The sequence below is a fragment of the Stegastes partitus genome, unplaced genomic scaffold (assembly GCF_000690725.1).
Source record: "Stegastes partitus isolate 25-593 unplaced genomic scaffold, Stegastes_partitus-1.0.2 Scaffold1223, whole genome shotgun sequence".
NCBI lineage: Eukaryota > Metazoa > Chordata > Actinopteri > Pomacentridae > Stegastes > Stegastes partitus.
In genome coordinates, this window is record NW_007578954.1 from 95,603 (window position 1) to 123,413 (window position 27,811).

Consider the following 27,811-nt stretch of genomic DNA (forward strand, 5'->3'; position numbering starts at 1 on the left):
TCTGTCTGTGACTAAAGCTCCAACTCTGTCTCAAATCTTGCTTTTAAAAGCTTTTTGAGAGACTTTTCTCTTTTGGTACAGAGAGAGAGAAAGACTGTTCTGGTGTTGAACTGCTATGAAATCACCAGAAAGATCAGACTGCAGGGTTTTAAAGGCAGCGGAACAACAGAAAATGTAAATCACTGCCACTGCTGATAGGAAGCTATTGGAAATCAACAGCCAATTTTCGTTTATCCGAGACGGCACGGGAAAGGTTCAAACCAGATCACAGTGGAAGGTGTTGAAAATCAAGGGAAATCATCTGCCGCTGTGATGGTATGGGATATGTTGAAAATGACTCACTGACCTTGACATTTTGTTGTTGTAAATTTGATTGGATTAGTTATAGGAAAATGATTGAAAGTAGGAGTCTGTTTTTAAATAGTTTGCACATGTTCCCACAAGGCAAAGCTGCCAAGGACACTTGGGACATGTTTTATTGTCTATCAGAGAGCTCCTGGCACCAGAGAAGGCTTTTAATTTAAACTTTTTAAACTTTATTTGTAGAGAAATGAGTCTCACACGAAGTATAACTGAACAATTAACCAACTAAATAACATATATTTTGTAATTTAATTGACAAACTTGAAACTTGAAAATGCTTTGTTCACTTCTTTTTAGTCACGAAGCATAATATTTGAATTGTGGAAGGCCTTCAATGTAGCGTTTCAGATTATTCATTTATTTTTGCCTTTATTTAGGATGTCATTTGGCCATTGTGGTGGTGGCATTTGCAGCCATCCCAACCATGAAAGTCTGTAACCCCAGTAACCACTTTAGCTTCAGCTGAAACACTTTGCACTCATATTGCACATACAAATAGCAACACATTTATTATTATTTTAAACAGACGCTCTTTTGAAGTACTGACGTTCTATTTGCAGCACACACAGTTAGTTAACTTTTGTATGTTCAGCATTGTTTTAAGTTGTGCTCACCGTTTCTGTGTCTTAGGGTGCCGGGGTATCCAGTTTTCTGTGGTCATGTGTTTGGCTTCAGGCAAAGGCTTTTATACCAGAGCTGCCAATCAGACTGTACCAAGTGCCTGCCACTTCAAGGGGTGGACCGGGTTTATTTGATTTAAATATTACTTTACTCATTTGATTTGAGTTGGGTCATTTGTTATATTTGGGTTTGTTCATTGTTATTCTATTGATTAAGTAGATCGATTGTACTGTTTTGTGCTTTTTGTTGTTAGTCTAGCTGGAGGTGTTATATGTTTTCCCCTATTGTGAGTAACTGGTCAGATCAGCCAGTTTAAAGGGTCAGTATCAGGTCTGTTCTGAGTTTGTTTGATCAGTGCCTTTGGTTTGTGCTGCTATTTCATTGTCCATTAGTTAAGTTCTGTTCTTTTGACCTCTTTTATGGGCCCAAAATTTAGGATTGCTTTTTCTTTTTTTAATATATTTATATGCTTTATTGTCATTTTTCTGTGAAATAAAAACCCTGTTTTTGGAATTCACTAGCGAGTCCTCGTGCTTTGCAGATCGTTCCCTCACAGCCACACTTTTTTTTTTTTTTGCTTATCTGTAATACACCTGCAGTGTCGTAGCTGTAGAGCACTTTAGTCAAAGTGCTTGTAAATAAATTGACTTTACTTGACTTGAATTTTCTCAAAGAAAACGTATATGGGATATTTATTAAAAAATAATAGAAAAACACTTCTTTTTGACTACTAGCTACTTTTATCTTGTCCTCTTTTCTACATTTCACTTTATATCTGAGAGGAGCGCAGCCCACGGGCATTTAAGGTGCATCTGGAGTTGCTGCTGTCATCATCCATTTGCAGTTCTGAAAGTGTTCAGTGGGAGCAGATTGAATCCAAGGCTGAAGAGCTCTGAATGAGCGGTCCACAGAGGATTCTTAAAGTATGTGTAATATTACAGCACACTGATGAAAAATGGCTTTGCCCTAAATCAACCTTTTATCATTTGATGGAGAAGAAAATTACAGTTGTGTTCATTGATTTCTTTTTGCAAATGATTATTCTTGCTAAATGCGTTGTGCTGACTTGGGAACATACTTGGTTGAAGCTGTCAAAGCAGCTGTCAAAAGATAATTGGAATTTTAGATTCAAAGGCTTTTCAAAGGTTTTTGCTCCCAGAAGCCTCATCAAGACGGCAACCCTGAGCACGATTCTCTGCTGTACTTTGGAAAATCCATTTTGTTTTATTCGTGTGTCCAACATAGATCTAACATGTGCTTTTCCTCTGAAAATCCTCGTCTAATCTTAAGTGTAACAGAAAGCGAGGGCTCTATTAGTGGGTGGATGTGATGGGAATGAGTTTGGAGTTGGTCATTAGGGTGAAATGTCTACCTGTACTTAAATTAAAGTACTCCAGTGAGACACTAGGAGCTCATTGATGTTTTTTTTTTTTTTTTTTTTTAAATGATGGAGAAATTGCTTCATTCTGAAAGGAGTGATGTTTGCATTTTTCAGAATATATGGTTCTGACATCAATGATGACATAAAAACTCTGTGGTTTGTATTTCTGAGTTGACTCAAATGACTTTTAGATTTGTGCTTGGGTGATTTCCACAAACTGTAAAGTAAAAGTTAACTTTTATACACATTTACAACACATTAAACACTTTGTACCTTTCTTTGTTTTGTTTTTTCTTTTTTCTTTTTTTATAAAGAAATATGTTTCGTGCTACTACCCACTGCCTTTGCTCACACTGGGTAATAAGTGTTGTACAGAATGAAAAAAAACAAACTGCACATTTTTTTCCATCACAGCTTCTTTTCAACAAATTCGAATGAAAGAACGAGACTGGCTGTTACCGTTAAAGCCAGCTCTCTCATAGGTTCGAACTTCATTGTGGAGTGAAATTGTTATTTGCTGCGTGTATCTAAAAACTCTTACTGTTCCTTCATTTTCAATAATGGTTAAGCTCACTTCATTCTTCTTTCTTTTGTGAACTCAAATAAAATACACTGCCCAGTGGGGATCCTTCTCAGATGAAGGTAATAATTTCACAGGTTTTAACTTCGGTTTATTCTCCAGAAAAGTGCGAGCAGAATAGCACTCAGCGAGAGCTCAGCGGCCATTTAGGTTGTTTGCTCCTACTTTCTGATGCAACCCAGAGGAGCAGGAGTTAAGAGGCATATGACAGATAAAAATCACTGTTTTAAAAATTATATATATACAACTTGGGCCCAAAAAACAACTTGTTTGGTCTTGAAATAAGTCTTTTGGTAAAGATAGAGTATTTTTGTGGTCATGATTATAATTCAACGTGCCCATGAAGTGGTCGTGTTTAAAAGAAACAAACTATGACCCATCCATCCACCCCAACCTCCTCCCTCCCTTTAATTTGTGGCAAACTTTTGTCACTTCATCGTACTGAATGCTCAGAAATTAGCTTGAAATCTACAATTTTAACTTGTTCATTTGTTTTTGTAGCCAGTGATTCCATGTTTCTGCCCACAGGACCACCTACTTTGTCTTGCTTTCCCAACCTTTGACAGAATTCGTAGCATTTTTAGCACATGCTGCTATGAAAATGATTCCCAACATCCGGCCGTGTGTTGATAAATCTACAAACTCAGTAAATATCTTACCTGTTCCCGGGGCCAGATTAAATCTTTAGGACAGTCAAGGGGGGAGAAAAAAAAATGTATATGTAACCTTCAAACACACACATTCCCTGCAGTTTTCTGGAAGCACCATCCTCAACAGATGCAACTTGATGTGCCTGAGAATGTTTGAAAAAGGTGAAGTTTCCGGTTCTGGCGCTAAACAAACGCTAAGTTCAATACATAAAGCATATAAACAATATGACAACATGGAAACAGTCTCTCAAAATGTCATACGATAAACAAAATTTTCTCTGGACACGAACGGCACACAATGGACGTGTATATCATTTATTGTCCTGCTGTCTTAAACACTGACTCCTGTGGATAATCAGTCAATGAAAGTTTCTCGAAGTCCTGCTGCGTCTGTGCCATATGTGTCAGTATCTTCTGTCAACAAGCGTGTAAACAGGATGTAAAACACACAGCAGCTGCATGGGAGCAGGGAGAGGTGGGGTAAGAGAGTTTATCCTCCGGGATGCAGCTCTTTCTGCTGTGTGTTGTTTAACTCAGGATGCATGTTTAGGCCACAAAACACCAGAAAATATTAAAAGCCCTTAATTTCCCTGCTGGACCATTTTGGGTCTTTGTGTGAAAGAATTCAAATAATTCAAACTAAAAACCTGAAAGAATTCCTCGACTCTTAAGAGGATGATTCATGGAGCAACACAACAGCTTTATTGTCGCCCCAGTTTGTATATTAGCGAAAGTGCAGCCCCCCCAAATAAACGCTCAGAGCCAGCTCGAACAAAGGAAGGAAATCATACTCAATGCTTGAAGTCTGTTCCAAGAACTGAGACTCAGGCTAATGACAAAAAAGTTGTATAGCCTTTGTTTCAGACAAATGAATTCATGGCATGCAAGGCTCAGCGAAGGCAAATACTGTGTGATTTATACACATAGCAGCCAGGTTTCTCACTGACGTTGTTTCTTCCTGCTGCTTTAATGCAGACTTACAATGCAGCCGGTCAAATTTGCAATTTAGAAATGTGAACACTGGCATATATTGATTTGTGCAGTCTTAAGCTAGATCAGAAATGCACTCTGCTCTCCTTCTACGTCTAGAAGGAATAAAAATAAAAGGCTGTTCGCATCTGGCTTGAGGCGGCACACCTCTGTTTTACACTTCCAGCTGAATTTTGACGGGTTTGATGTTACAAAGCGTAATTCATATTTCAGCAGGGATATGTCTTGAAACAAACAAAACTAAAAAATCAAACATCTTTTCAACTTCTCCAACTTGACATCTCGGCTGAAACGATCAAAACGCCTGTTGATCGACTCGATAAACAGACAAGTAAAGTAAGTGTTGTATCTGTGGCGGTTAAATGAGACATTACTGTTTCAGTTACACTTATGTCAGATGCATTTGGGGATAACAGAGTGAGGAAGAGAGTGCATTTTGTCAGTGAGGGCTGAGATTAAGCTCTGTGTTGGGCAGACTCTCGGGAATACATTATTCAGCGCCTGTCTTACTACTTTAAACCGACTTATCCGAGGACGGGATTCTGCATTTGCACTTTACCTCAAGGCAGATGCACAGCCCTTTTATTTCTCTCCATTACTGATTAGGTGAGTTCTTCATCCAGGCTTGCAGCATAGTTCTTAATGTCAGGGACTGAAATATCTCCAACCATTGAATGAAATGTGATATTTCTATGTTTCCCCTGAGGACGGTGTTGAGAGTAGTGCTTTACAAAGTAACACATTGGTGTAATCCCATTACATTTGGTCTGTAATGCAGTTATGTCATGCATTACGGTCAGTGAAGTCCATTGTTTATAAACTACTGCACAAGTCATCTGATGGCACTTCAAGTCGAAACCTTACAATATCATACCATAGAGGAAAAACTCAAAGAATTCAATGATTCCCTTTGAGGAAACATTTCACATCAGTGGGGTGGGAAAAAAAAACACGTCAACGTTATTAATCAGTTACTGCTTTTATTTTGAGGTAGTAAATCTTTTTGCATTTGTCGCCTCGATTCTGTGAAGTCTGCATTGTTGTTGTTTTTTTTTTTACCAAGTTTGTACTTTAATAAAGAGCACAAACGACAGAGCTTGTGCATGTTCTCCTACGGATTCGTACTTTATCCTGTATTGATACTGACAACGGCATGTTGCATAGTAACACAAAATTAATCCAATTACTTTCTGCATGCAGTAAATAAGTAAGGTCATGTATTGCTGTAATAAAGTAACGATTAACTTTTTTATTGTTTAGTACGACACTGCCAGACAATAAATTCGTATGAGTTCAACATTAATTTAATGCTTACCATATTCGTCATTTGAGTTTAGCATATGTGTTTAGTGTTAATTAACTTTTGGTAATTAACACTAAATACAAATTAAAGCTGAAGTGAATACTGGCATCTAATCTAAAATGACAAATAAAGTTATGAAACATTAAAAGTTTGTACTGACAAAAAGCACTAGTACTGCAAATAAGACAAGAAAGGAATGGATGTAGAAAACTGTCAGTGGTGTAACTGAATATATTTATTTTAGCACTCTTCATGTATTTAGTCCTACAGAAAAACTGCATTGACTAAAGGTGAGACTGATGGCTTGATATTTTTGGCTGAAAACTTGATTATCTTTCTTGTGACTGGACACTGTGTTCAAAAACATCGCCCCGTTCATTCCCAGGACATCTGAAAAATGGCATGGAGAGGGTGTCAAATTTAGATGCTGTTCAAAGTCAAACACTGCGACCTAATTCATCCCATTAATGCTAAAAATGAAACTGAATCAAGTTAAGCTCTCCTTCTTGTCAAAAACTGCACTGATAGAGAAAAAGACAAGCGTTCATCTATCAAACAAACTCCTTGATGAATCACTAAAGGTGCATTTTTAGTACTTCCATTAAACACAGTTTGACTTATTTAAAGCAGAGTCTCTGAACTCATTTTTAACAACCACTACAATCTGGGATTCTACGGAGCCATCCAGCATGTGCACAGGTGTTGTTTTAACTCTACTTTTATGACCCACAGGGTTCCTAGATGAGGAGTTTAATAGCCCATCTATAGTAGAAGATCACAGATTGTTCGCTCACCATGTTTCTAGTATCACTACAACACACCAAACAAGTGTAAACTGTGCCACAATCCAACACAACCATTTTATAATCTTCATTCTGAACATGAAATCTTTCACAATTCACTTCAACCCTCCTTCTTTTTTCTTTTTTTCTCTTCACAAGAGTAGAGTTGATGTAACTCGGACATTTCTCTGCACAGATGTTGCAGCACAGGCAGCATATTTGGTCATAGACATGGTTTATAATTAAAGACTTGGGAGGCCATTTCAGCGAATACTCTGGTGGTCCCAAGCAGCATCCACTTCTCTGAAGGAGATCCTGCCCTGAGGCGAGTCGGGCTGCTGGTGCACCGCGCACAGCTAAAACTAGACATTCAAAAGTGCTAAATTATCAAACTGGAAGGCTGTTGAAGGTTCTACTGTGGAGGGGACTCTTAATTCTGTCTGTATTCAAAGCATGGATGGTGATTACTTTAATTTGAACGGCTCTATCGGGGTGTCTGCATTAGTGATGGTCATTTTGTAGCCTGCAGAAACAGACAAAGCATTAATAGATAACGTCTTTTGGAGTAATGTTGACCGTGTTACATTATGAAGGAGCAGCTAAATGACTGTGTGAGGCGTATCCAAGTCTTAGAATTAAAAACTCAAGGTTCTTGTTTAAGAAACATGTTGCTGTCAGTACATCATAAACAATTCAAAAGTAAAGTGAGGGGGGGAGGGGGACAGATTCTCATGGAGAAGCATAATTGGGTGCTCGTGAAGTAGGACAGTGAATGTTTCATGACAGAGCAGCAGGTATGACTTATTGCCCACCAGCAGCTGTTGACTGCCTCTGCTTTATATATCACCAACAAACACCTGTTTACCATAAATTAGCATTACTTTTCCCCCATATTAGCTTTGTGCTGACTTACTGCACCTTGACCAATGAAGCGGTGCTGTTTCTCAACCGAAATCCATTTTCTGATTGTGGGAACCGATCGAGACTTTTCGCTGCATTGCCACAGTAAATCCTATTCATCCCTTCACAGCTGTTACTCGCAGCATTTAGGTGCAATCTCAGGTTCTGAAAGCTGTTTTTGAATGTGACGAAACTCATCATTCTGTGGTTTTAGATCCAGTATGTGCTGTCGCAGCTATCAAAATCTGTTTCTAACTAGTCCATGAATATAAAGAGATTGCATTGTTTCACTATGAGCATAACATTTGTGGCCCTATCTAAAAATTCGCTGGGACAATATTTTAAATTTGAATGGTTTTGTTTTTACATTGCAGTACTACTAATCTACCTGGGTGAAAAAAATAAAAATAAAAATCCAAATATTCTCACTACTGCCTTTTTGGCACATTTGACAGTTTCAGACTGCATATGCACTAATCTGGAACATGCAACTCTACTTGAAGAGTTCTTAGTGATGCATGATTATTACTGTTATTTTTTTAAATCTAATTTTTGAAAAATAGTTTTATCTATAACTACAACTGACAACTAAGTATGATGCTTAAAACGCAGCTGATTGTAGAGTGCATTAACTGGGCTGGAGACATACATATGTACTCATGAGAAATTCAACAGAAATAACAAAGGACACCATTTTATTTACAAGGATCTTAGAAATGTGCAGCATAGCTTAGGAGCAAAAACATTTTGTTGTAAAATTACAGCCAATTTTCTATTTACACCCTATATTTCATTTGTGAAAGTAGGTTTAAATAATCACATTTTCAGACTGAACTCTCGGCTAATATCCTGGTGAAGTACAGCATGGCAGGCTGTGCAGTGGCGTTGTGGATGCTGTAGGCATGCCCTGTGAGAACAGAAGAACAACATCAATCAGAACCCAAGCAAGCAAGAAAACTGGATTACAACCTCTATAGAGTTGATGTAACAATATCACATTCTTACCACACTCCACCATACAGGACTGTCCTGGGCTGAGGTGGGACTCACTGCCGTCGATGGTCACGTTCACAGAGCTTGTTAATAAGTTAAAGACCTTTAAAATGAAAGACATGAATTAAAGAAAAAGAAACAATGAATAGCCTTTGAAGAAATAAAAAACAGAATCATATGTGAGAATCAGAATGAGTCGTGTACGAACAGTTGTGGCGCTGTGATCGACCCACAGAGGCTTCTTGGCGTGGGAACCCAGCAGGATCTTTCCATTGCAGATGGAGCGACTGTGCAGGTCCACCTGGAAGCCAATAACTCTGTCCTGATAGAAGTACCAGTCAAACTGGTCTGGAGTGATCTCAGCACTGTCTGCAGCAAGAATAAACAATAAAACATAATCAGTGGCACATAACTACTTAGTTTTAAACACATTAATGAGTCATTTGAAGATAATAGACTTCGCTCTTTTAGAAATGTGTTTACATTACAGATAAAAGGAAAATAATGAATCACTTTTAATTCTGAGATGCAAATTTGATGTGTTTTGATGCTTTGCGACAAAAGGTACTTTACTTCCTAGTTTGTTAGATTTCATTTGTTTTTAATGAACAAACCTACCAAGAGGATTGTTGTTCACTGATAACATCTTATTGGGGACCTTTGAGGTCACAAAGCATCTCTGAAAGATTTCTCCTTCCACAGGAATCTAATTAACAGATATACAACAACTAATCTGCTCAGCTCAATAAGTGTGCAAATGGCATTAGGCAAATGCTGGACATTGAAGAACGGTCACTGTGTACATAAACAACTGCTTTTATAGCCTCCTGTGAGAGACAATACTCCACATTTACAATCATCCAAACACCAGCTGATTGAGGATTTTTGCCAAGAAACAGCATTAACTGCTTCTTTGTGTGTCTGTAAAGTCAGTGCAAATTTTAATAGGTGTATACACTTTTTAAAAAGGTGTTACAGACAGTAAACGTTCTTACTCTCAGCAATGGTGGACCAGAGACTCTTAAACCACTCGGTCAGGTTGGCTTTATCCTTCTGCTGCAGCATCAGAGGTTTGAGAGGAGGAGCACAGAGATCTGATGCCGAGAGCATAGCCTGGACTCTGGATGATGGCAAAGCTGAAAGATAAATGCAGACATTAATAATAGGGTTGGTGAGGGGGAGCTTAGCATTCACTCAGTCTGTTCTCACCATTCAGACACTCACACAAGCATAGGTCATATATTCAGATGTTTATCAGTCACATTTAAGTCCACAATGAAGTTAACATTTAAATCATTTGGAGCGGTCTGATGTGATGATGTGAGCTACATATCCATGAATCACAAGATACAAATAGACACATATCACAGTGTTGATTGCTAATATTCAGACCTCACAGAATTCTCAACTGTGGCATATTCATTTGACTGACACACACTCACTTTTCAAGTCCCCTATTGAATCTTCCAGGGTAGTTTGGGGAATGAGGACACTGGTTAGCCAATGATGTTTTTATTTCATGTACTATGGTAGCTAAACTGAAACTCCTGTATTTCCACTGCTCTGTGACATTTATTACCCACGTCAGGACTCATTTTTCCTTTTTCTGTGAGGAAAAAATGGCATTTGCTCCTTGTTGGGAGACTTCGCTGCAGGAGCTGCACAAGTTAAAGAAAATATAACACAGTAGAAATAGAATCATCATTCAGTCACCAAACTGTCATCGAATCATTGACCTTTAACACTTGCATCCCACAAAAACAGCATTTTGGTATTGAAGAGCATCTACACGTAAGTTTTAAAGGTCCTATGTGCAACTTTTAGAACCACTGGATGTCGCTAGAGCACGAGTACCTCAGACAAAATCAATCTGCCACGTCAACAACACATCCTTCCTCCCTTATATCTACACGAGAGCCACAAAAAGTTTACCAAACACAAATATTAGTCCACACTAGCACCATTAAATACACTGAGTGGATGTAACAGGTTGTTGCAGACGGACCAGAGCGGACGTGTGAAAACAGAGACACAGAGCGTGGAGTGGAAATGAGTTTAAAAGGAGATTTCTTTACATAGCAGATAGTTACTTGCTGCTTTATCAATGTTTATAGAATAGAAAAAATAGAATAGAAAAACACTGCATTTATCCCAGGCTTGGGAAATTACTCAAAATTATATTTAAAATTTTGCGTATCACACCTTTACTTCCAGGTCATCAGTCTTGTGAACAACTGCAAACACTAAAAGAGACGGTGAATGAAAGATTGGATGATTGCACAACTCAACACACCTGTATATCTGACCGACTTGAAACCAAGTCCAAAAAGGAACTAGGTTTCAGAATGGTAAATGGTCTGCACTTTTACCCAAAGCGCTTTACAATGTGTTTCTCATTCACCCATTCACACACACATTCATACACCAACAGCGACAGAGCTGCCACGCAAGGTGCTGCCTGCCACTGGGAGCAACTCTAGGTTCAGTTCAGTGTCAAGGACACTTCGACTGTGGAGGAACGGGGATCGAACCACCAACCACAACGCGCTCTACCACCTGAGTCACAGCCGCCCACAACACACATCTTGTTAAGTTTTTATCGATACAACAAAACATCTTTTATTTACTACCAAACTCCTTACAGCTGCTGTGTTTATAAACACTCAATTGAATTGTGAATATTTCTGACTCGTGCTTTTTCAGCGTCAGAAGAAAATCCTGTGCAAATTATTATTAGTTTCCTTACTGGTGCTTTTAATTAATCTGTAGAAGTGCACGAGCAGATAAGATACCTACAATTATTTTGTTTAGACGGAATATGTAAAATCGTGCTTTATCATCTTAAATCTCTATTTATAGGGGTAAAAGGAATGTTGTGATAAAACTTTAACTAGAAAATAAGCAGGGAACCTCAGAAAAAATAGAGATGTTTGTAAATATGAATCAGAACATACTCATGTCGTCATTTTCTTCATACTCTTCCAACTCAATCATGGAGGACGGCCCACTTCTGAGGGGTTTAAACCTGCCAAAAACAGACAAAAATAGTAAAGAACACTTACATACAACAAGAGAAACACAGGTTGAGAGTATTTAGGCTTTTCCTTACATGTTGTCTGGCTCATCATTATTGTGGCTGCTTTGTGTTCTTCTGCCTCCACCAGCATCAATATTAAGCACATCTGCATCAGTGTTTCTGCTCATCGAACCCTCAGTGGCCGAGGTTCCCCCAGCACGATGTGATCTGACATTACGTTTGTTTTTCTGACGTGCACTTCTGTTGCTGACCACAGTCGGAGTCTCTGCTACTGAAGTGAAAATGTCCTTAAATGTTGCCAGAGAGCGTTTGACAGTCTTTGGAGTTGAAAGCGGCATCGCATTCAGAGGAGGCACAGGAGCTCCACCCGGTGGTTTTGGTGAGGCTGCCATGTTGCCGTTTTTGGGAATACCAAGTCCAGGAGATTTGCTCTGTTTAGACTGTTTTTTTCTGTCCTTGCGAGGTTTGGGCTGCTCGGGGTGAAGCTGCTGAGGCTGTGAGGACACGCTCTCCAAGTCTTCGGCCATGTCGTCCACCATCCACCAGCTACCAGGTGGTTTCCTCCTCCGTTTTGATGGCTCTGCTTCCCTGAGTTCCTTTGGCTGTTTTGAAAAAGCAGGGGCTGCTGGTGTGCTGGACAATTTTTTATCAGGGGTGTGATGATATACTCTCTGAAATAACTGACCTCCTGTAAGAAAAGAACACTTACTTCAGATGAGAGGTGCTTGTAATTAACTTCAGTGTTACATTTTTGCGACACTATACTTGTGAAATGTCCTCTTTACGCCACTATCTTTATCTCACAAATATAGTTACTACATAACTTTGATAATATTAGTTTAATGTTAATATCAGTCTTCCCAAACCATCAACGGTTCAGAGCCAGAAACTATAACAACAGAAAGAATTTGATTTTCAATCTTCCAACAGTCCTTGAACTACTCATTTGTGACAAATTGTTTCACCAGAAAACTTAACAATCTAACATCATCATACAACAACAGCCACAGTGGAACCACAGTGGTGTGTTTTTAAACTGTGCTACTGGTACTTTTACTAACATAAAGGATCAGCCTGCTTCCTCCATCAGTGATCTTACCTGAGTTAAGGCTGTGGTCTCTGTGAGAGAAGACCAAAGGGCTGGACGGCTCCTGATCCAGGTCTTGATCAGGAAGCTCCCGCTGCTCTTGTTCTTCAGTCTGCTCTGCCTCAAATACTTCCTCTGTTGTTTTCTTGTCTACATTGTGCCCTTTTGCATTTCTCTTTTTGCTCTGTTTGACTTTCTTCTCTTTAGCTTTCGTTGTATTCGGACTGGACAACAGCGCAGGCTGTTTCAGACTTCTTTTTTTATAAACTCTCTTGCCCTTAGCTGGTGAAGCGACTACTCTGCTGGGCTCTTTATTACTCTGCTTTGTCTTCTTGAGCACAGGTTGCTGGTTCTCTGCTTCTTCTGTTGTCTGAGGGTTATTCAGCCACCACTGGCCAGTCTGCCTTCTTTTCCTTTTCCCGAGAACCTGGCTGTCTTCAGATGAACTCTCTGCAGACACAACGGGCTGTTTGTGTTGTTTAGTCTTTCCATCTGCTTCAGATTTGGCGATTTTTTTGTCTGTGGGACAACAGGAAAACTTCTGTTATACATATATATCTTATATTATATGTTCAGTGAGTCAATTCTAATGAAGGACAGAACAAACAAAAACATAAGAGAAAATTCATCTGATACATGGACTTTTTTTTTTTTTTTTTTTTACAATGTACTTAAATGTTTTTATATGTATGTTTGAAAAGTTACACAGGACATGTTTGTTTTTAACTCCACATAAACCAACAATTGTTTTACGTTCACACTACTACCTATAAAAGTTCTATATACATTTTTTCAGCACTTCCATTGCTACAAACATTAATAATTCCTCAGAATGGGATTAAACAAAGTAATTTGACCTCAAACAGCACAAGACTGCTGGTTTAACCAATGAAAACGTATTAATTCAGTTTTAGTTTTTTCCAAACTGAAGCTTGCCCGCTATGAGACAGAGCTATCCACAGATATTATAGCCAGCAGTCATGCCAGTGTTCGCTACAAGTCTGAAGGCACAGACTGAAAGTCTACAAGAAAAGGCTGAACAGCCTTCAACAATTGGTTTGACTTCTAAAATCTTCACAGGCAAGAGAAAATATTCAATACTTTTGTAAATAAAACATTTTAGAAACCTTCTAAGGCCTTTTTGAAGAAAAAGAAGTCAATGCCCTTAAAAACTTTTCAGACCATCAAACACTGGGTTTTTTCCAGTGATAGTGAAATTGTTGTTTGCTTTGGAAGCCAGTAGGAAAAGTAACTTTGTGAAGGTTGAAGAAGAGCTGTAGAAGAATAAGTCAAGGACGAAAAAAGAAAAACAGCAAAAAAAAACTGGCTATACTTCATGGAAAAACATTTTTGAATGGATATTTTTGATTTCTGCACTGTGTTCTGTGTTTGGGTTCCGCTGAAGCTACAACAAAAAACCTTTCATCAAATATTCACACGCTAAACGTAAATGGGGTTGAGGAACTTCTAGCTTCAAGCTTTATAGCAATTGCTCACAAATATTGATGTTAAATGGCAACACTTGGGGGCTACAAAAGTAAAATGTATATAGACATTTACAAAACATTAACAGTAAATAACCTATGACAATAACTTGTAGAACGGTTCAATGGCAACACACAGGAAAAGGTTTTAAAGGAGGAAGACCTTACCTAAAGGAGAACCCAGGTCTTCTGTCTCTGCAGGCTCTGTCCTGTTCTGTTCCTGACTTTGTTCCTCAACAACATCAACCTGTGCCATCTCCTTTGAGTCATCAGATCCCTGCAGCTCTTCTCTGGTCCCCTTTAATGACTTAGCCCTGCCTGTCTTGGTATTTTGTTTACCCTCGTTTGAAGACTTTGTTTTCTTCATTTTGGAAGCCTTTTGTTTAGCTTTCCCTTTCTGAGAAGGTTTTTCTTTTTCGATTTCCCCGCTGCCTCTGTCTTCAGGTCGATCCACTGCCTTGTCATTCTCTTTCAAAGGAACCTTCTTGAGCTGTTGTTTCTTTTTGTTTGGTTCCTCTTGTTCCATCAAGTCAGCGGGAAGATCCTGAGGACTGGCCAATTCACCGTTATCATTTCCAGGCTCAGGCTCTTCATTGTTCTTCTCTTTCCCTATCTTCTTCTTCTTCTTTCTATGATTAACAGTCTGACTTCCCAGTTTGTCATTTGCCTTTTCCAGTTCCTGTGGTTGTTGCAATGTCTCTGGTGGGCTGTCCTTCTTCCCCTTGTCTGTTGAGCTGTCTTTCTCTGTGCTGGAGGTCCTGCTGAGCCCGTGTGTCTTACTGGTGGCATTTTTACGTGGGATAGTAACCCAAAGAGGTGTCTCGTCATCCATAATCAAGAAATCATCCTCTGGCTCAGGAGGAGGAGTGGGTGCTTTAACTGGGGACTTCCTGGAACTTAAAACAAACAAACAAACAATAAAAGGTTATTCCTTGTTTAATGAAGAAGGACACCACAATTAATACTGAGTCTTTGTGAACATGTTTAAGTTGTAGTCACTTAGACATGGTGACAGCTTCATAATATTAAGAAGCACTCTTGTTTCAACTCACCATGTAGGTTTTGATTGTCCAGCATCTTTGACCTTCTGCAGAAAAGCAGTCATGTCTTTGCCCACGCGTGTGGAAACATCCATGACTGACTGCTTGTGAACAGTTTCTGCTGTTTTTTCAAGAGCTGCGACTTCAGACTCCGGTCCCACTGCCACAACAGGTGGCTCCGTGTTTTCTTGCCTGCTAATAACCATAAAGGAAAAGACACAACTGAAACACAACTGATAAAAACAGAATGTAGTTCAGTAGCTGCACTAAAAATGACACAACATGCTGCTGCAGTAAAGGCTGCAACACTTTTCTAACTTGTGATGTGGATGGAGCACAGCCTGTAAGATGGATCCAAATAAATGTGATATTGGCTTATCACTGATGCAGTATGTTGGAAATGCTTCATAAGCTTAGTGTTTAATCAAAGCAGGGTGTAGCTTTGATTATTATTATCACATACTAATATAAACTAGCAGTTTGTTTAACCTATAGTTACATATGACAATGCCATTTACTGCAATCATGTAAACTCCTACTGCTATTGCATACTATAGCATGACTGTATAAAACATAAGAATTACCACAAAGACACATATTAAGTGCAGTGTTTTACAGTTAAAACATTTTTTGTGCCATTTATTTGAGGACTCATGACACTGTTTCTAAATGAACTTGAACCTAGTTTGGTCCTTCTGGACTGAAATCAAACTGAAGCCCAAAACTGAGACAAATTATCTGTCTACTGAAGCTCAGCACAGTTTCTGCTTGCTGCACTTTGCATGACGTGAACTGACAAAAGAAAACTATTTTTTAAAAGCTTCCTCACTTCTCTAAAGTCCCTGAAATGTCTGCACATTATTCAATATTTTTACTGTCAAACTGAATGTTTATTAATTTAAATAAGTTAATTGTTGTGATATTGTACCACACTATCACAACTCTTCGATGAGATTGAGGAGATTTTGTGTAAAACTAATACCAGCAACCGCAAAATTATCAGTTTGTTTTATTTCTGCCAGATATTAACACTGTCAGTGTCCACTATGTTTAGGGCACTAAAGTTAAAGTGAAAGCAAAAAACTGGTGAAACTAAATATCAAAAACATCATACCTCTGCAATTTTCTTTTGCCTTTCAAAACAGGTGTTTGAGGTTTCGTAGGTGTTTTTTCTTTGGCTACGGAGCGTTCTTTGCTGCATATGAAAGTAAATATGCATATGCACATTGAGTAAACTAAAGAAAATGTAAATGTTGACCACAGCCACCAGATGGTTCAAACATTAGCAAACCAAATACAGCCTGTACACTGCAATGGTCTCATACTGCCCTACACAGAGTATGAGCATCACTGGCTCTGGAAAACAAACACAACACAACGTAGAGCATTTAAAAAAATCCTTACCATAATGTTTCTGCCTTCTTTTGACTAGATGTCTTGGTGAAAGCAACCTTGCTTGGAGGAGACTCCAAGTCATTGTAATCACTCCTATGGGAAATTGATGAAACATTTAGAAATACACAATACTCCCCAGAGACAAAAGCAAGCATGTGCACAATTAATTTCCCACATTAAATTTTTTACAATAAAAACAAATGCACATACTCCTCTGTGGCATTGCCCTCGGGTTTCTGGGTGGGTAGAGGATCTGGCTCAGGATCCTCTTTTTTTCCCTCATCATCACAGGGAAAGAGAATTGCAGACACAACTTCTTCTTTTTCATCATCCTGCTTTTCTTCTACACCTTTGACACAGACGTTCTGCTCAATAGGGCTCGATGTCTTTACTGGCCCATGGGCTTTAAATGGGATGTCACAATCTGCAACAAAGAAAACAATTACACTTGAACGAGAGAAACATTTCCACACAACATCAAAAAGAACAAGAGGATGAACTTGCAACATCTCTTATTCCTGAAAAAACAAATATCTCCTAAAATACAGGCTTTAGTCTCTTACCACTGTCCAGTTGAGGACTGGGTGATCTTGTTGCAGGATGCACGACTTCTTCAGGGCCCTAAAGAGTTTTAAAACATGCATTTACTAACTCAAACACATCTAAAGGCAAGCCAAAGAATGAACTTGTCATTTTTATAGACAAGCAAATAACTAGAAAATGGAAGACCATCGCCTGCAACAAACACAATGTTTCTAACACGGGAGGACTGGACAGTTTCTGACGATCTATTTTGTAATATCAGCAAAAGTCCCTGTACTGATCGACTGTGCATTACCATTTGGTGTTCTACAACTTGTTCCTCTGAGCGTTCCTTCTGCTGGACTGGAGAAGCCTCTGTGTCATTCTCATTCGTCTCAGTATCAAAAGTCTGGAGCAGAGGGGATGGCGGAAGAAGATCATCATGTGAGGATGAATCTGAAAAAGAACAGTTAAGCACAAGTTGACATAACGCAAATGTGAACCGACTACACTAAATCAAAGGAAGTGAATAACACTCACCCATGTCATCAAACATCTTGTCCACATCCGCCAATGACAGTGGTGCTGGCCAGTCCTTGTATTGACTGAAACACAAAGGTGAGTTTAAAATGACTGCTGCAGCATTTCACAATTGCAACACCATGTTGAGATATCTAATAACAATGAATCAGAATTAAATATGAAATATCTTAACCAATGCTGGAGAAAGTTACTTACAAAACAATATATAACTTATTTAAGACAACTTTTTTTTACAATCAGTGGTATTACAAGCAGAGTGAAGCTCATCTAGGCATAAAATTAGACTCTTACCTACAACATTATTTAAAACTAAAACATAATGAAACAGTTATTTCATTAAGGTATAAAATATAAAGCAACTGCAGAAATCCCAAATTTCACTCTCTAGTTCACAATTCTGACTCACAAAAAGTTGGCGATAATCAGGAGCACATGAGAACTATAAATAATATAAAGTAAAGCTGCAAAACATTCCATTTAAAGATTTTCGAACATACTTTTCCTTGTTTGTTAGGTAGCAGAGCTTCCTCTTGGGTCTCCTCTGTGAACAAACAACAGAAAATAGGAACTGAGATTTAAAATGCAGCGACTGTAATTTAGTCATTTTGTAAATTAGGAACAATAAAGTTAAACAGCTTACACGACTGAAATACCAAACTTCATTTCCAGGTTATATCAAGTATTCAAGCTTAAAAACTGATTAAGTCAGCGTTCCTTCTTGTTCATTAGGTAGACAAAAAAAATCCTTTAATATCATGTATTACCATCTGATAGCATCAGAAAATACAGTCTCTAAAATAACCATGAAGCTGCATCAGCACTTCTTAAAAAGAAATAAAATAAAAAATCAACAATCATAGCATTCGCTGATGTCGCATTTATTGCAGTACGGTTGTAATTGGACCATATTACAGTCGTTTAAAATGAGTCACTGTGTGCAATAAACAAACATTTGTAGTAGTGGGTCCAGCCCCCTTCTTCAGATTTGGTCAACGTGTTGTCCAGTTAATGTATCAACAAAAATGATATAAATAATAGTATTATTTTAAACCTTTTCCCCAATTTCCGGCTGGGTTTTCGATCAAAACAAAGATGGCAGTCTTCAGTTACGTGAATAAAAAACTGAGACGCAACTTAAGAAACTTGACAATAGTCTTCATCGTACAGCGGGCTAAATATTTTGTCTTCTTGGTGGTTACAGAAGTCTTTAAGGATTTTGAAAACCCACTAAGAACAACTTAAAGTGTTTTAAAAACGACTCTCTGGGTTGCAAACATCAATAAAACTTCTATTATCTAGTAGAAATCCCAATAGCTATCTCTGTTACTTCATGTTAACAACAGTAGAGGTCGAAAGTTATGCTAGGCTAACGTCCAATGTTTGTTTAGCTCTCCTTTGTCAGAAGCACCACTGGACAAAACACAACACGGAAGAGGACGTTTACTTACCAATGTCGGGTATTTCGTCTCCATTTGTATTAACTGGTTGCCTTTCAACAAGAAGACGGCTATTTCCGTCAACGACAGCTGAGGTAACAGTTAGCTAACGTTAGCACTCATTTCGTTTTCGATGACTGCTTTCCCGGTTTCCAACCGAATGCATGTATGTGAACCCGCTTTGGAACAAATATTTCAGAATAAGCATATATCGATGTAAAAAAGTGGTGAACAAGCTAATTCCTTCAACTGTAAACCAACGTTAGCGTTAGCAAAAACAATAGCGCTGTTGACGATTTGTAAATGACCCGCGCATTCCGGACGGAAGGTAAATTGAGTTCCTGTGCATTGACTTACAGGCACAAACACTTCTAAACAGGCAGACGCTAACACACAATCGAGTCTAATGTAATATAAACGTAAGTGTAATAAAAAGCAACTGCAACTGTCTGACTGGTTGAGCTTGATGAACGTAAATAAAGTTATTGCTTGTGGCCGACGTGATGCCTGACAGATCGAGACCAGGGATTTAAACAACCGCCAACGGCAGCTTCTTCTTCTACGTTTCTAATTTCCGACAGAGTAGACGTGAAATTGGCGCTTGCTTTGTCGCCCCCTACAGTTTTATAATGTCAACCTCATGTAAAAGAGAAAAAAAAGAGTTGATATACAAAATGCTGATATAAGCAGGGTTCTTACACATGCTTGAAAATATATACTAACATAACATCTTTTTAAAAATCACTAATTTTGCTTCATTTTTAAATTATTACATATTTGATTTAAATTACTTTCTTCATCTGAAATCTACAGCAACTTAGCAAACAATTTGGAAAAGGTCTAAATCCAGAGAACATATCTTATATTGCAGATGATGTTTGTATGTTCATCTTCCATGTTAATATCAAAAAGCCCACATTGCTAAACTTCTACAACAGGTGATATGATGTAAGATGTGCACTTTATTTCAAAATATATACATATATAACAAGATGACACAAATACAGTTCGTTTTAGACTGTAAGTTAAAAACAAAACAAACAAACTCTAGCAAGTAATTAAAACATTCGGTCAGTTGCATCTTGTAACTGATTGGAGTATTCATGCCTTTTTGTGCTGTTATATGTAATGGTCTTCTTATCTGAGCCTAACGTGCGTTTTAGTACTCGCTTTCTAAGAAAACGGCCATAAAAGGTTCATAGATCAGTCAGTCAAAGTTGAGAAAATGATTGTTGATAAAATCAGTGAAAATTATGCCATTTAAGTGTGTGAGCATTGTCAACATTTACAAAATAAAACAGCTGCTTTCATAACTATCCACAGAACACTGGACATTTTTTCTTGACATTTTCTGTGATGAACTTGTGTTATGTTATGAAAATGCTTAGCGAAATATGTTTTTCTGCTTCTCAGCAATCTCCTTGGGCTCCATGGCTTCAGGACTGACATCTTCGTAGAGCGGCTGTTTGACGTGTCTCCAAACCACCAAAATAAGCCGGATGACAAAGAGCACAGAGCTTAAAGTCAGCAGCGCAGCTAGGAGAAGAAACTCAAGTTAGTACAGCTTTTAGTGGTCACCAAAATTAAGACTGCATGTCGTCAGTTGTAGTCTAGTACAGGAGTCAGTTTGGGCTTAATTAACTCCTCATGCTATGGGGGTAAAGGCAATATTTTACTTAATTATTCAATTTTGTTGATTTGATTAATATGGGGGATTCTCATATCTTTATCGAATATAATTTAAGTAAAGTCCTCATCTGTCTCATCTTACCGATGAAGATTCCAATGCGACCGGGTGACTGAGCATCAAAATTTTTGTCCAGGTTTCCAGTCAGCGCCCAGATCACAACAGGGTAGACTACGAGGATGTGCCGCACATGCTTGTCAAGGACAAAGTTTTCCAAAGCAAACCTATGAGACACCAAACACACTGCTTCATAATCTCACCGACCAGTTTTACATATTGCATATTGGGTTTTTTCAATTAGGTTCACTCACCACACAAGCAACAAAGCAGATAAAACAGAGTATGAGACGGTAGCAGCATCTGCTGGGAGCATCTTTACATTATAAGTAAGTACAATGGTCAGGTTGATAAGTGTTGCGATGGTCGTCCATGTGGTGTAGATCATCACACCATTCTGAACCTGCAAATGGAACATTAAAGAGTATATTTAAACCCCACTATACAAACAATGCATGACCACAATAGGCTCATATAACTTGACACACACAAGATGAAAACCTTAGCATATAGAGTTTTTACTGTACAAATGCCATACTAACCAAAATACGAATACACCACAGTTCTGCGTTGTGGTACTTTTTGAGCCACGGTCCATAAACATGAAGTCCATGGCAGATGAAGAACACCATGGAGTAGTTTGTGCAGATGACCAGGATGAGAAAAACCAGCGCAGGAATCATCTGTCTTCATAAGGCACAAAAACAGAAGAAAAACACAAATTTCAATTAATTTCTTTAACTAGTTGTTTTTATATCTCTTTACATTAGTTTGATGTAAACATTTGGAGGCACAAAATAAAATTTAAATAAACAAATCATCGCAGATTCCCTTTAAAAGCTTCCATTAGAAGACTCTTACCCTCTGTCCCAAACAAGCAGCCAACCAATGTTGAAACACAGATTGACACACCAGCTAATGAAGAATCCATAAGGCAACACCGCAGGGCTGCAGTAAACGTATCCATATCCGTTCCTACATGACAACAGAGCAAAAGAGTTGATCAGTCCGAATGTGGGAAAATTGTTTAAATTACTTTTGATGTGATACTTTGCATTTCCTGCATGTAGTGAAATACACAATAGCTTAAATAGCTAAAGCCTACAAATTCTATCTCCACATATCATTGTTTAAGAGGAAAACTAATTCAGATATTAACTTATTTATGTCCGCCCCTTTCAATGTTTTATTTTTTATCAAGAAAATATAAAGAAATTGGTCCCAACTTTCTGCAAAGGCCCGTGACAATGTAGATGATCATCGACGTCAGCCAGACGTAGATGACGCTCCAGATGTTAAAGGTCCATCCTGAAGGCGTGAGCTGGGTGTCGAACACAGCAGACACGTTGGCTGTAGTGGTAGAATATGGACCTACAGGGAGAAAAAATGTAAATATTGAGTCAGTATATCAGTGATATGTTTGACTTTTCAGTATTCCTGCAGTGTTCATTCACTATGTTTCTCAACATCCTCTACAAGACAAACTAAAGAAACTTAAACTCCACACAGAGAAGATTAATAAAGCTCCAACTTACCAATTCCAACTACAGACAGCCCGTTGAACACCAAACTTATTGCAAAGCCGACTACAGATAAGAGTATTGCAGCCAGACGCCCTGAATTGTGTTTTCCCATCGTGTGTGATGAATGATAGCAATTCTATAAAAGGAAAAGCATTGGGTTTTCTTTAGGTTAAACACATGCACTTAAGCACCAGAGAACATTTATGTTGCTAGAGAAGAGAAAAAGTACAGTTATACAAGACGGACAGAACAGATTTGCTGATTCCTTGTTTAAAGAAATGTGCTGAAGTGTCCTTTAGGAGTGATGAGCTGTATTTGAACCCACCCTCTGACCCTCAAGAGCAGGATAAGTGATAATAATCAGTCACCTTGTGTAACAACTCACAAAGAAACCATTAAAACAGTGATCAGTCATCTTTTTAAATAAATCACTGGCTTTCTTATAATCTGTTTTAACCTTTAAAAAAAAAAAACAAATCAGTCAATCCTAGAAAAGACTGAAAAGTTTCAAAACTACTTTTCTAACATCACATATAACACCCACAAGCCGCTACTGTATATTGAGTTTAGTCAATAAAACATTGGCAGCATAACAAAACAGCATCCACAAGATTCGATTAAATCAAACAAGACGTACCTTGTTTTTTCCCTCCGTATGTGAGGCAGAGTGAAGCAAAGGAGTAGCTGTGCTGAGGACGGGGGTCTGGGGCCCTGTTATATAGAATAACTAGTTGTGCAACAGGAATGTTTTACGACCATTCAAAGCATCACGTGCGTCTCTTATCTTGTATGCATTTTCTACCACAGTACAGTCGATCATAAAACGCTGGCAGACACGTCTCCCCATATGTTTAGTAATTAGAAAACGCACATATAGACAGAGCTTCATTATGTTATATCCCTGTATAAACATATAGCTTCATTATATTACATAAGCTTGATAATTTATTACCTTGTTGCTGATTAAGTGACTTATTATTGCTTCAGATATGACAAATTTAGTCATTTGAATCTGCCTAACAAAAAACAAATATCTATACAAAAGCATATACGAAATATAAACTACACGTGTTATTGTGAGGTATTTTCTGAACTGACCAGTCTTTGAAGAAAAAAAAAAGAGCAGTCACTGATCTTCAGTTCACTTGTACGTTTATTGTAAACCACACATTAGTTATTCTTGAGGTCAGCTGAGGCAATAGAGTCGTATATTTTCATATTCTCCATCACACACATCCCAGAATCTCTCTTATCAGCCTGTGTGGGCTGCATCTGACTCTCTCTTCTTGTGAAACCCTATGTTTGTTGTGAGGTTTGGGGGTTTTTTTTGGAGTCATGTAAATGATTATGCGTTTGATCATAATTCTCCCACAATGTGTAATTGATGATATACTGCTATCAGTGGGTGGAGGCATCTGAGGTCTTTGAATCAGAGTTTACTGCTCATTCTCTGGTCTTGACTTCGTATAACTTTGGAGGAAAGGCCTGAGCCGAACCCTTACAGCCAAACCACAAAAAGTAATCTTATCCATAAAACTGCAAAGATTTTTATTGACTAAAAAGATGACGATATATAAAGTATGTCACATTTATGCAAATATTTTATTATATCTTTTCATTAGACAACACTGAAGAAATGACGCTTTGCTACGATGTGGGGTAGTCAGTGTACAGCTTGTATGACAGTGCAAATTTACTGTCCCCTCAAAATAACTCAATACACAGCCATTAATGTCTAAACCGCTGGCAACAACAGTGAATACACCCCAAAGTGAAAATGTCCAAATTGGGCCCAATTTGCCATTTTCCCTCCCTGGTGTCATGTGACTCGTCAGACACAATAACACATTAGTTGATTCATGGTATGTCACAGCCACATACAGTTTTATTTACACGGACTGAAGCTCATCATTTTGAGGAGGTCAGTGAAGGATAGCTCATTTAGCCAAGAATGGCTGATCACATTAGGAGCAGAATGTAATCATTCAAATTAGCAAAGCAGAGAGGAAGAAGAAGGACGAGACTGGAAACACAGAAAGTCATTATTATACGGAGAGGAGAGGGGAAGCACATAAAACACGCCATTACTGCAAAAGAGTCAGCTATTTACAAGAACAGTTATGCAGAAAAATAGAGCAAGTAGACATGCAGAAGTAGTAACACAATGTGGCCTGATTATATTACAACCTGTGTGTTTGAATTACATTTCCCTTCTGCTGAAGGTTAAATTTAATCATAGAAGAGCGGTCAGTCCCATCATCCATCCTCATCACTATTCCTTATATTGTCATTACATCAGTGTTCTGTTTGTTATCTCTGAAATCATTCCACGAAAGCAAACAACTAAGTAACACCAGTCTTTATTTTAACAGTTTACATTCTCATTTTTATCAAACACAAAAGTCAAAATGTATAAACACAAACACACAAGTGACATGACATAAATTTCCAACTTACACCTACATGTGGCAACTTTCTAAGTCCATTATCTTCAATAGCATCTTAAATATACAAAGCGTTTAGAGGTGCATATCATACAAAAAGCACATGACCTTGTTAGTCAAAGTTTTATTAGAAACATATTCTAATGATCACCATGCTTATTTAAATACCGTTTTCTGCCTCTCAGCGATCTCCAATGGAGACGTTGCATCCGGGTTTACGCCTCTGTAAAACGGACTTTTGATTTGCCTCCAGACGACCAAGAGAATCCGAGCAGCAAACAAGACACATGCTACAGCCAGCAGTGCAGCTGTACGGGAAAGAAAGGATCAGAAGGAAGCATGTGTGAGATAAATCACAGTATTTATCTACATATGCAGCTGATGCAGTATTACAATTGAGACTTATGAAGATATTCCTTCCTCACCAATGAAGATGTTGTTGCGAGTAGGAGCTGCAGCCCTGTAGTTCTTTGTGTACACCCCGGTCAGAGCCCAAATCACAACAGGGTAAATGGAGAGAATGAACCTCACGTATTTGTCGATGAGGAAGTTTTCCACGACGAACCTGTGAGAGATCCGACACATTGTCTCCAGATGTGTCCTTTATTTAATTTATTAAAGTTGCTATAATTGGTCCACTCGTTTGCACCTACCACACGATCAACAGTACAGTCAGGACAGACAGCGAGAGGGTGGCGGCGTCCGGGGGTGACATGTTTCCATCATAACTCACAGTGACAGCCAGGTTAATTAGGGTCGCAATGGTGGTCCATGTTGCATATATGGCAACGCCGTTCTGAATCTGCAACAGAAAACACTCAGACATGTATGCAGCATGTCTTTCAAAAGAGTGTAGAACAGTGCTGGGAGGTAGCAGGGTTTGTAATTCAGCTGCTTTACTGACCAACACGCGGTGAAGCCACAGATCTACTTTGTGGTACTTGTTGAGCCAGGCTCCATAGTTGTAGAGACCATAGCAGGAGAAGAAGATCACCCCGTAGTTAGTCAAGGCAACCAGGATGAGGAAAATCAGTGAAGCAGATACAAACCTTTGATAGAGATGAAAAACAGAATACATTATTAGAAAACACAGAAGTAAATTTTTTGACACAACTTAACTACTCACTAATGTTTTAGTTATTCTACTGCTTTCCTCTTTATGTCATGAAGTCAAGGTCACATACAGCCTAAAATCACACACAACAAATCTGTCATCACAATCTGTATCACATCTATCTGCAAGCACTTGGTTCAAATATAATAAAAATATAGCAAAATACTTCTAAAGAAGAGATCCCCTCACAATAAATGTGATGAGTACTTAAGACAGAGAACCACAGTAAAATACCAGCATAAAAAAATACAAATGTGTGTAAATGTATTTTAAATAAATATCCTTCTAATATTCACTTTGTTACTCAACTTGTCCTTTATGCTTTCATTTATTCTCAATAAAGATAATCTGAATTTTGTGGTGGTCTGCATTTAGAGTTTTACATTCCCTCCTATATTATATATACATGCAAATCTGGTTGTCTAGATACTCAGAATCCCTCTAACACTGATCAACATGTCAGCCATGTGCTGGGCTAAATGCAGTCCTCATTTCTTTACTTCCTTTAACCCAATAAAATGATCCAAAACTGCATTTGTTTCAATAAAGCTGTGCTGCCAATACACTTGTATGCCAAATGCTTGCCTCTAACAACTAACTGAACGTGGTTTCTCAAAACTATGTCAGAAAATCGTCATCTGAGTTCAGTTTAAAATCATGTTGTACATAAAGAAAAGTTCCCATCTCACTTTCTGTCCCACAGGAAAAGCCATCCAATATTGAGGATCAGATTAAGGCACCAAAGCACAAAAAATCCATGTGGCAGAACGGCCGGGCTGCAGTAGACGTAACCGTACATGTTTCTATAGGGGAAAAAAAATCACACAGAGATAAATGTACACATAAACAAACCAAATCTACTTTATTTCTCAACCTAGCTGTGCATTTTTACTGGTTATTTGCTTGTTTTTAAAGAAAAAATAACAATTTGTTCCAGTTCTTACTTCCTGAAGAGGCCTGAGAGGATGTACACCAACAGGAGGGCCAGGAAGGTGTAAATGATGGACCAGATGATGAAAGTCCATCCTGATGGTGTGATCTCAGTCAAGAACTCATCTGAAACATTCCCGGTGCTCCGCAAAAACGGCTCTGTGGGCACAAAATCAACAATTACAAAGCTTAACAGACGCACTGTAGACTCAGAAATATTGTATTTCCAGACACGGTGTAAAGTTTAAAGGATGCAGAATTGTTCTTAGAGTCTTTGATTGAACACTTAATTGTAACATTACAAAATAATGCAGCTTGGTAGTCAGACTTACGTTTTCCTGCCGCTGCCAGAGCGCTGAACACCATCGTGATGATGAAGACAATCAGTGACAGCACGATGGCAATCGCCAGGCTGATGTTGTGTCTCGCCATTGTTGATGAGCCAACTGATCTGAAAGTGTTAGAAATCAGCACACATTACAATATAAGAAAACTAACAAGTTCTACACCACACAATGTTGATAATTTAGCCTTAAAAACAAAATGCATAAATAAAGCCAACATCAGCAGGGATAGGGAAGCTTCAGACGTACCATTTATTGTGCCTTCTGGAGTGAATGCAGTGAACACAAAGAATGCTGTCTGGGAGCGGCTTTCTGTCTTTTAAAGGGAGCTGCTTGTGTAATTGTTGGCTTTTATGAGACACGTGCACGTGTACATGTTTGTTGCTTATGTCATCAAAGCTTGGAGACTCTCTGCATGCATTGTTTGTTTTAAAATGACAGTCTTAACGTAAAGAAGTTCTGTCACCTAAGCTGACTTTGTTTTGTCACTGGGCTTCATACTGAAGCCGGACTTTGTCCCGGTGGATGTGTTCGGTAACAGGTCACACTCAGGTGGGAGCAGCAGCACAACCTCAAGGTTATGAAATGTTGACTTGTTGCCAGCA

The 27,811-nt window shown here is 38.4% G+C and overlaps 3 protein-coding genes across 6 annotated transcripts; all 3 read right to left on the reverse strand.

Annotated features, from left to right (window-relative positions):
* LOC103368925 (uncharacterized) lies at nt 1–27,308 on the reverse strand. Its single transcript, XM_008297472.1, has 9 exons — nt 27,195–27,308; nt 26,877–27,021; nt 26,622–26,735; nt 25,723–25,867; nt 25,472–25,620; nt 25,244–25,383; nt 24,828–25,126; nt 13,552–13,560; nt 1–11 (listed from the first exon to the last, which is right to left on the reverse strand). Exons 1-7 carry the CDS (start codon nt 27,292–27,294, stop codon nt 24,975–24,977), a joined length of 945 nt encoding a protein of 314 aa, XP_008295694.1. The 5' UTR covers nt 27,295–27,308; the 3' UTR covers nt 1–11; nt 13,552–13,560; nt 24,828–24,974.
* LOC103368924 (neurofilament heavy polypeptide) lies at nt 8,249–19,423 on the reverse strand. 4 transcript variants are annotated; one of them, XM_008297469.1, is made up of 17 exons: nt 19,120–19,423; nt 18,169–18,212; nt 17,669–17,733; nt 17,445–17,584; nt 17,170–17,227; nt 16,817–17,030; nt 16,616–16,699; nt 16,326–16,406; nt 15,224–15,403; nt 14,340–15,067; nt 12,700–13,206; nt 11,673–12,288; nt 11,518–11,588; nt 9,559–9,699; nt 8,772–8,932; nt 8,576–8,666; nt 8,249–8,477 (listed from the first exon to the last, which is right to left on the reverse strand). In XM_008297469.1, the coding sequence occupies exons 1-17, from the start codon at nt 19,141–19,143 to the stop codon at nt 8,395–8,397; spliced, it is 3,288 nt and encodes a 1,095-aa protein (XP_008295691.1). In that variant the 5' UTR covers nt 19,144–19,423; the 3' UTR covers nt 8,249–8,394. The 4 variants fall into 4 exon arrangements, with proteins under 4 accessions (XP_008295691.1, XP_008295690.1, XP_008295693.1 ...); XM_008297468.1 differs by having other exon boundaries at nt 15,224–15,406; XM_008297471.1 differs by lacking the exon at nt 16,326–16,406.
* Nucleotides 20,492–22,486, reverse strand: LOC103368935 (uncharacterized). Its single transcript, XM_008297482.1, has 7 exons — nt 22,387–22,486; nt 22,078–22,222; nt 21,713–21,826; nt 21,394–21,538; nt 21,106–21,254; nt 20,879–21,018; nt 20,492–20,643 (listed from the first exon to the last, which is right to left on the reverse strand). The coding sequence occupies exons 1-7, from the start codon at nt 22,484–22,486 to the stop codon at nt 20,492–20,494; spliced, it is 945 nt and encodes a 314-aa protein (XP_008295704.1).
* Nucleotides 27,309–27,811: the final 503 nt, after the last annotated feature.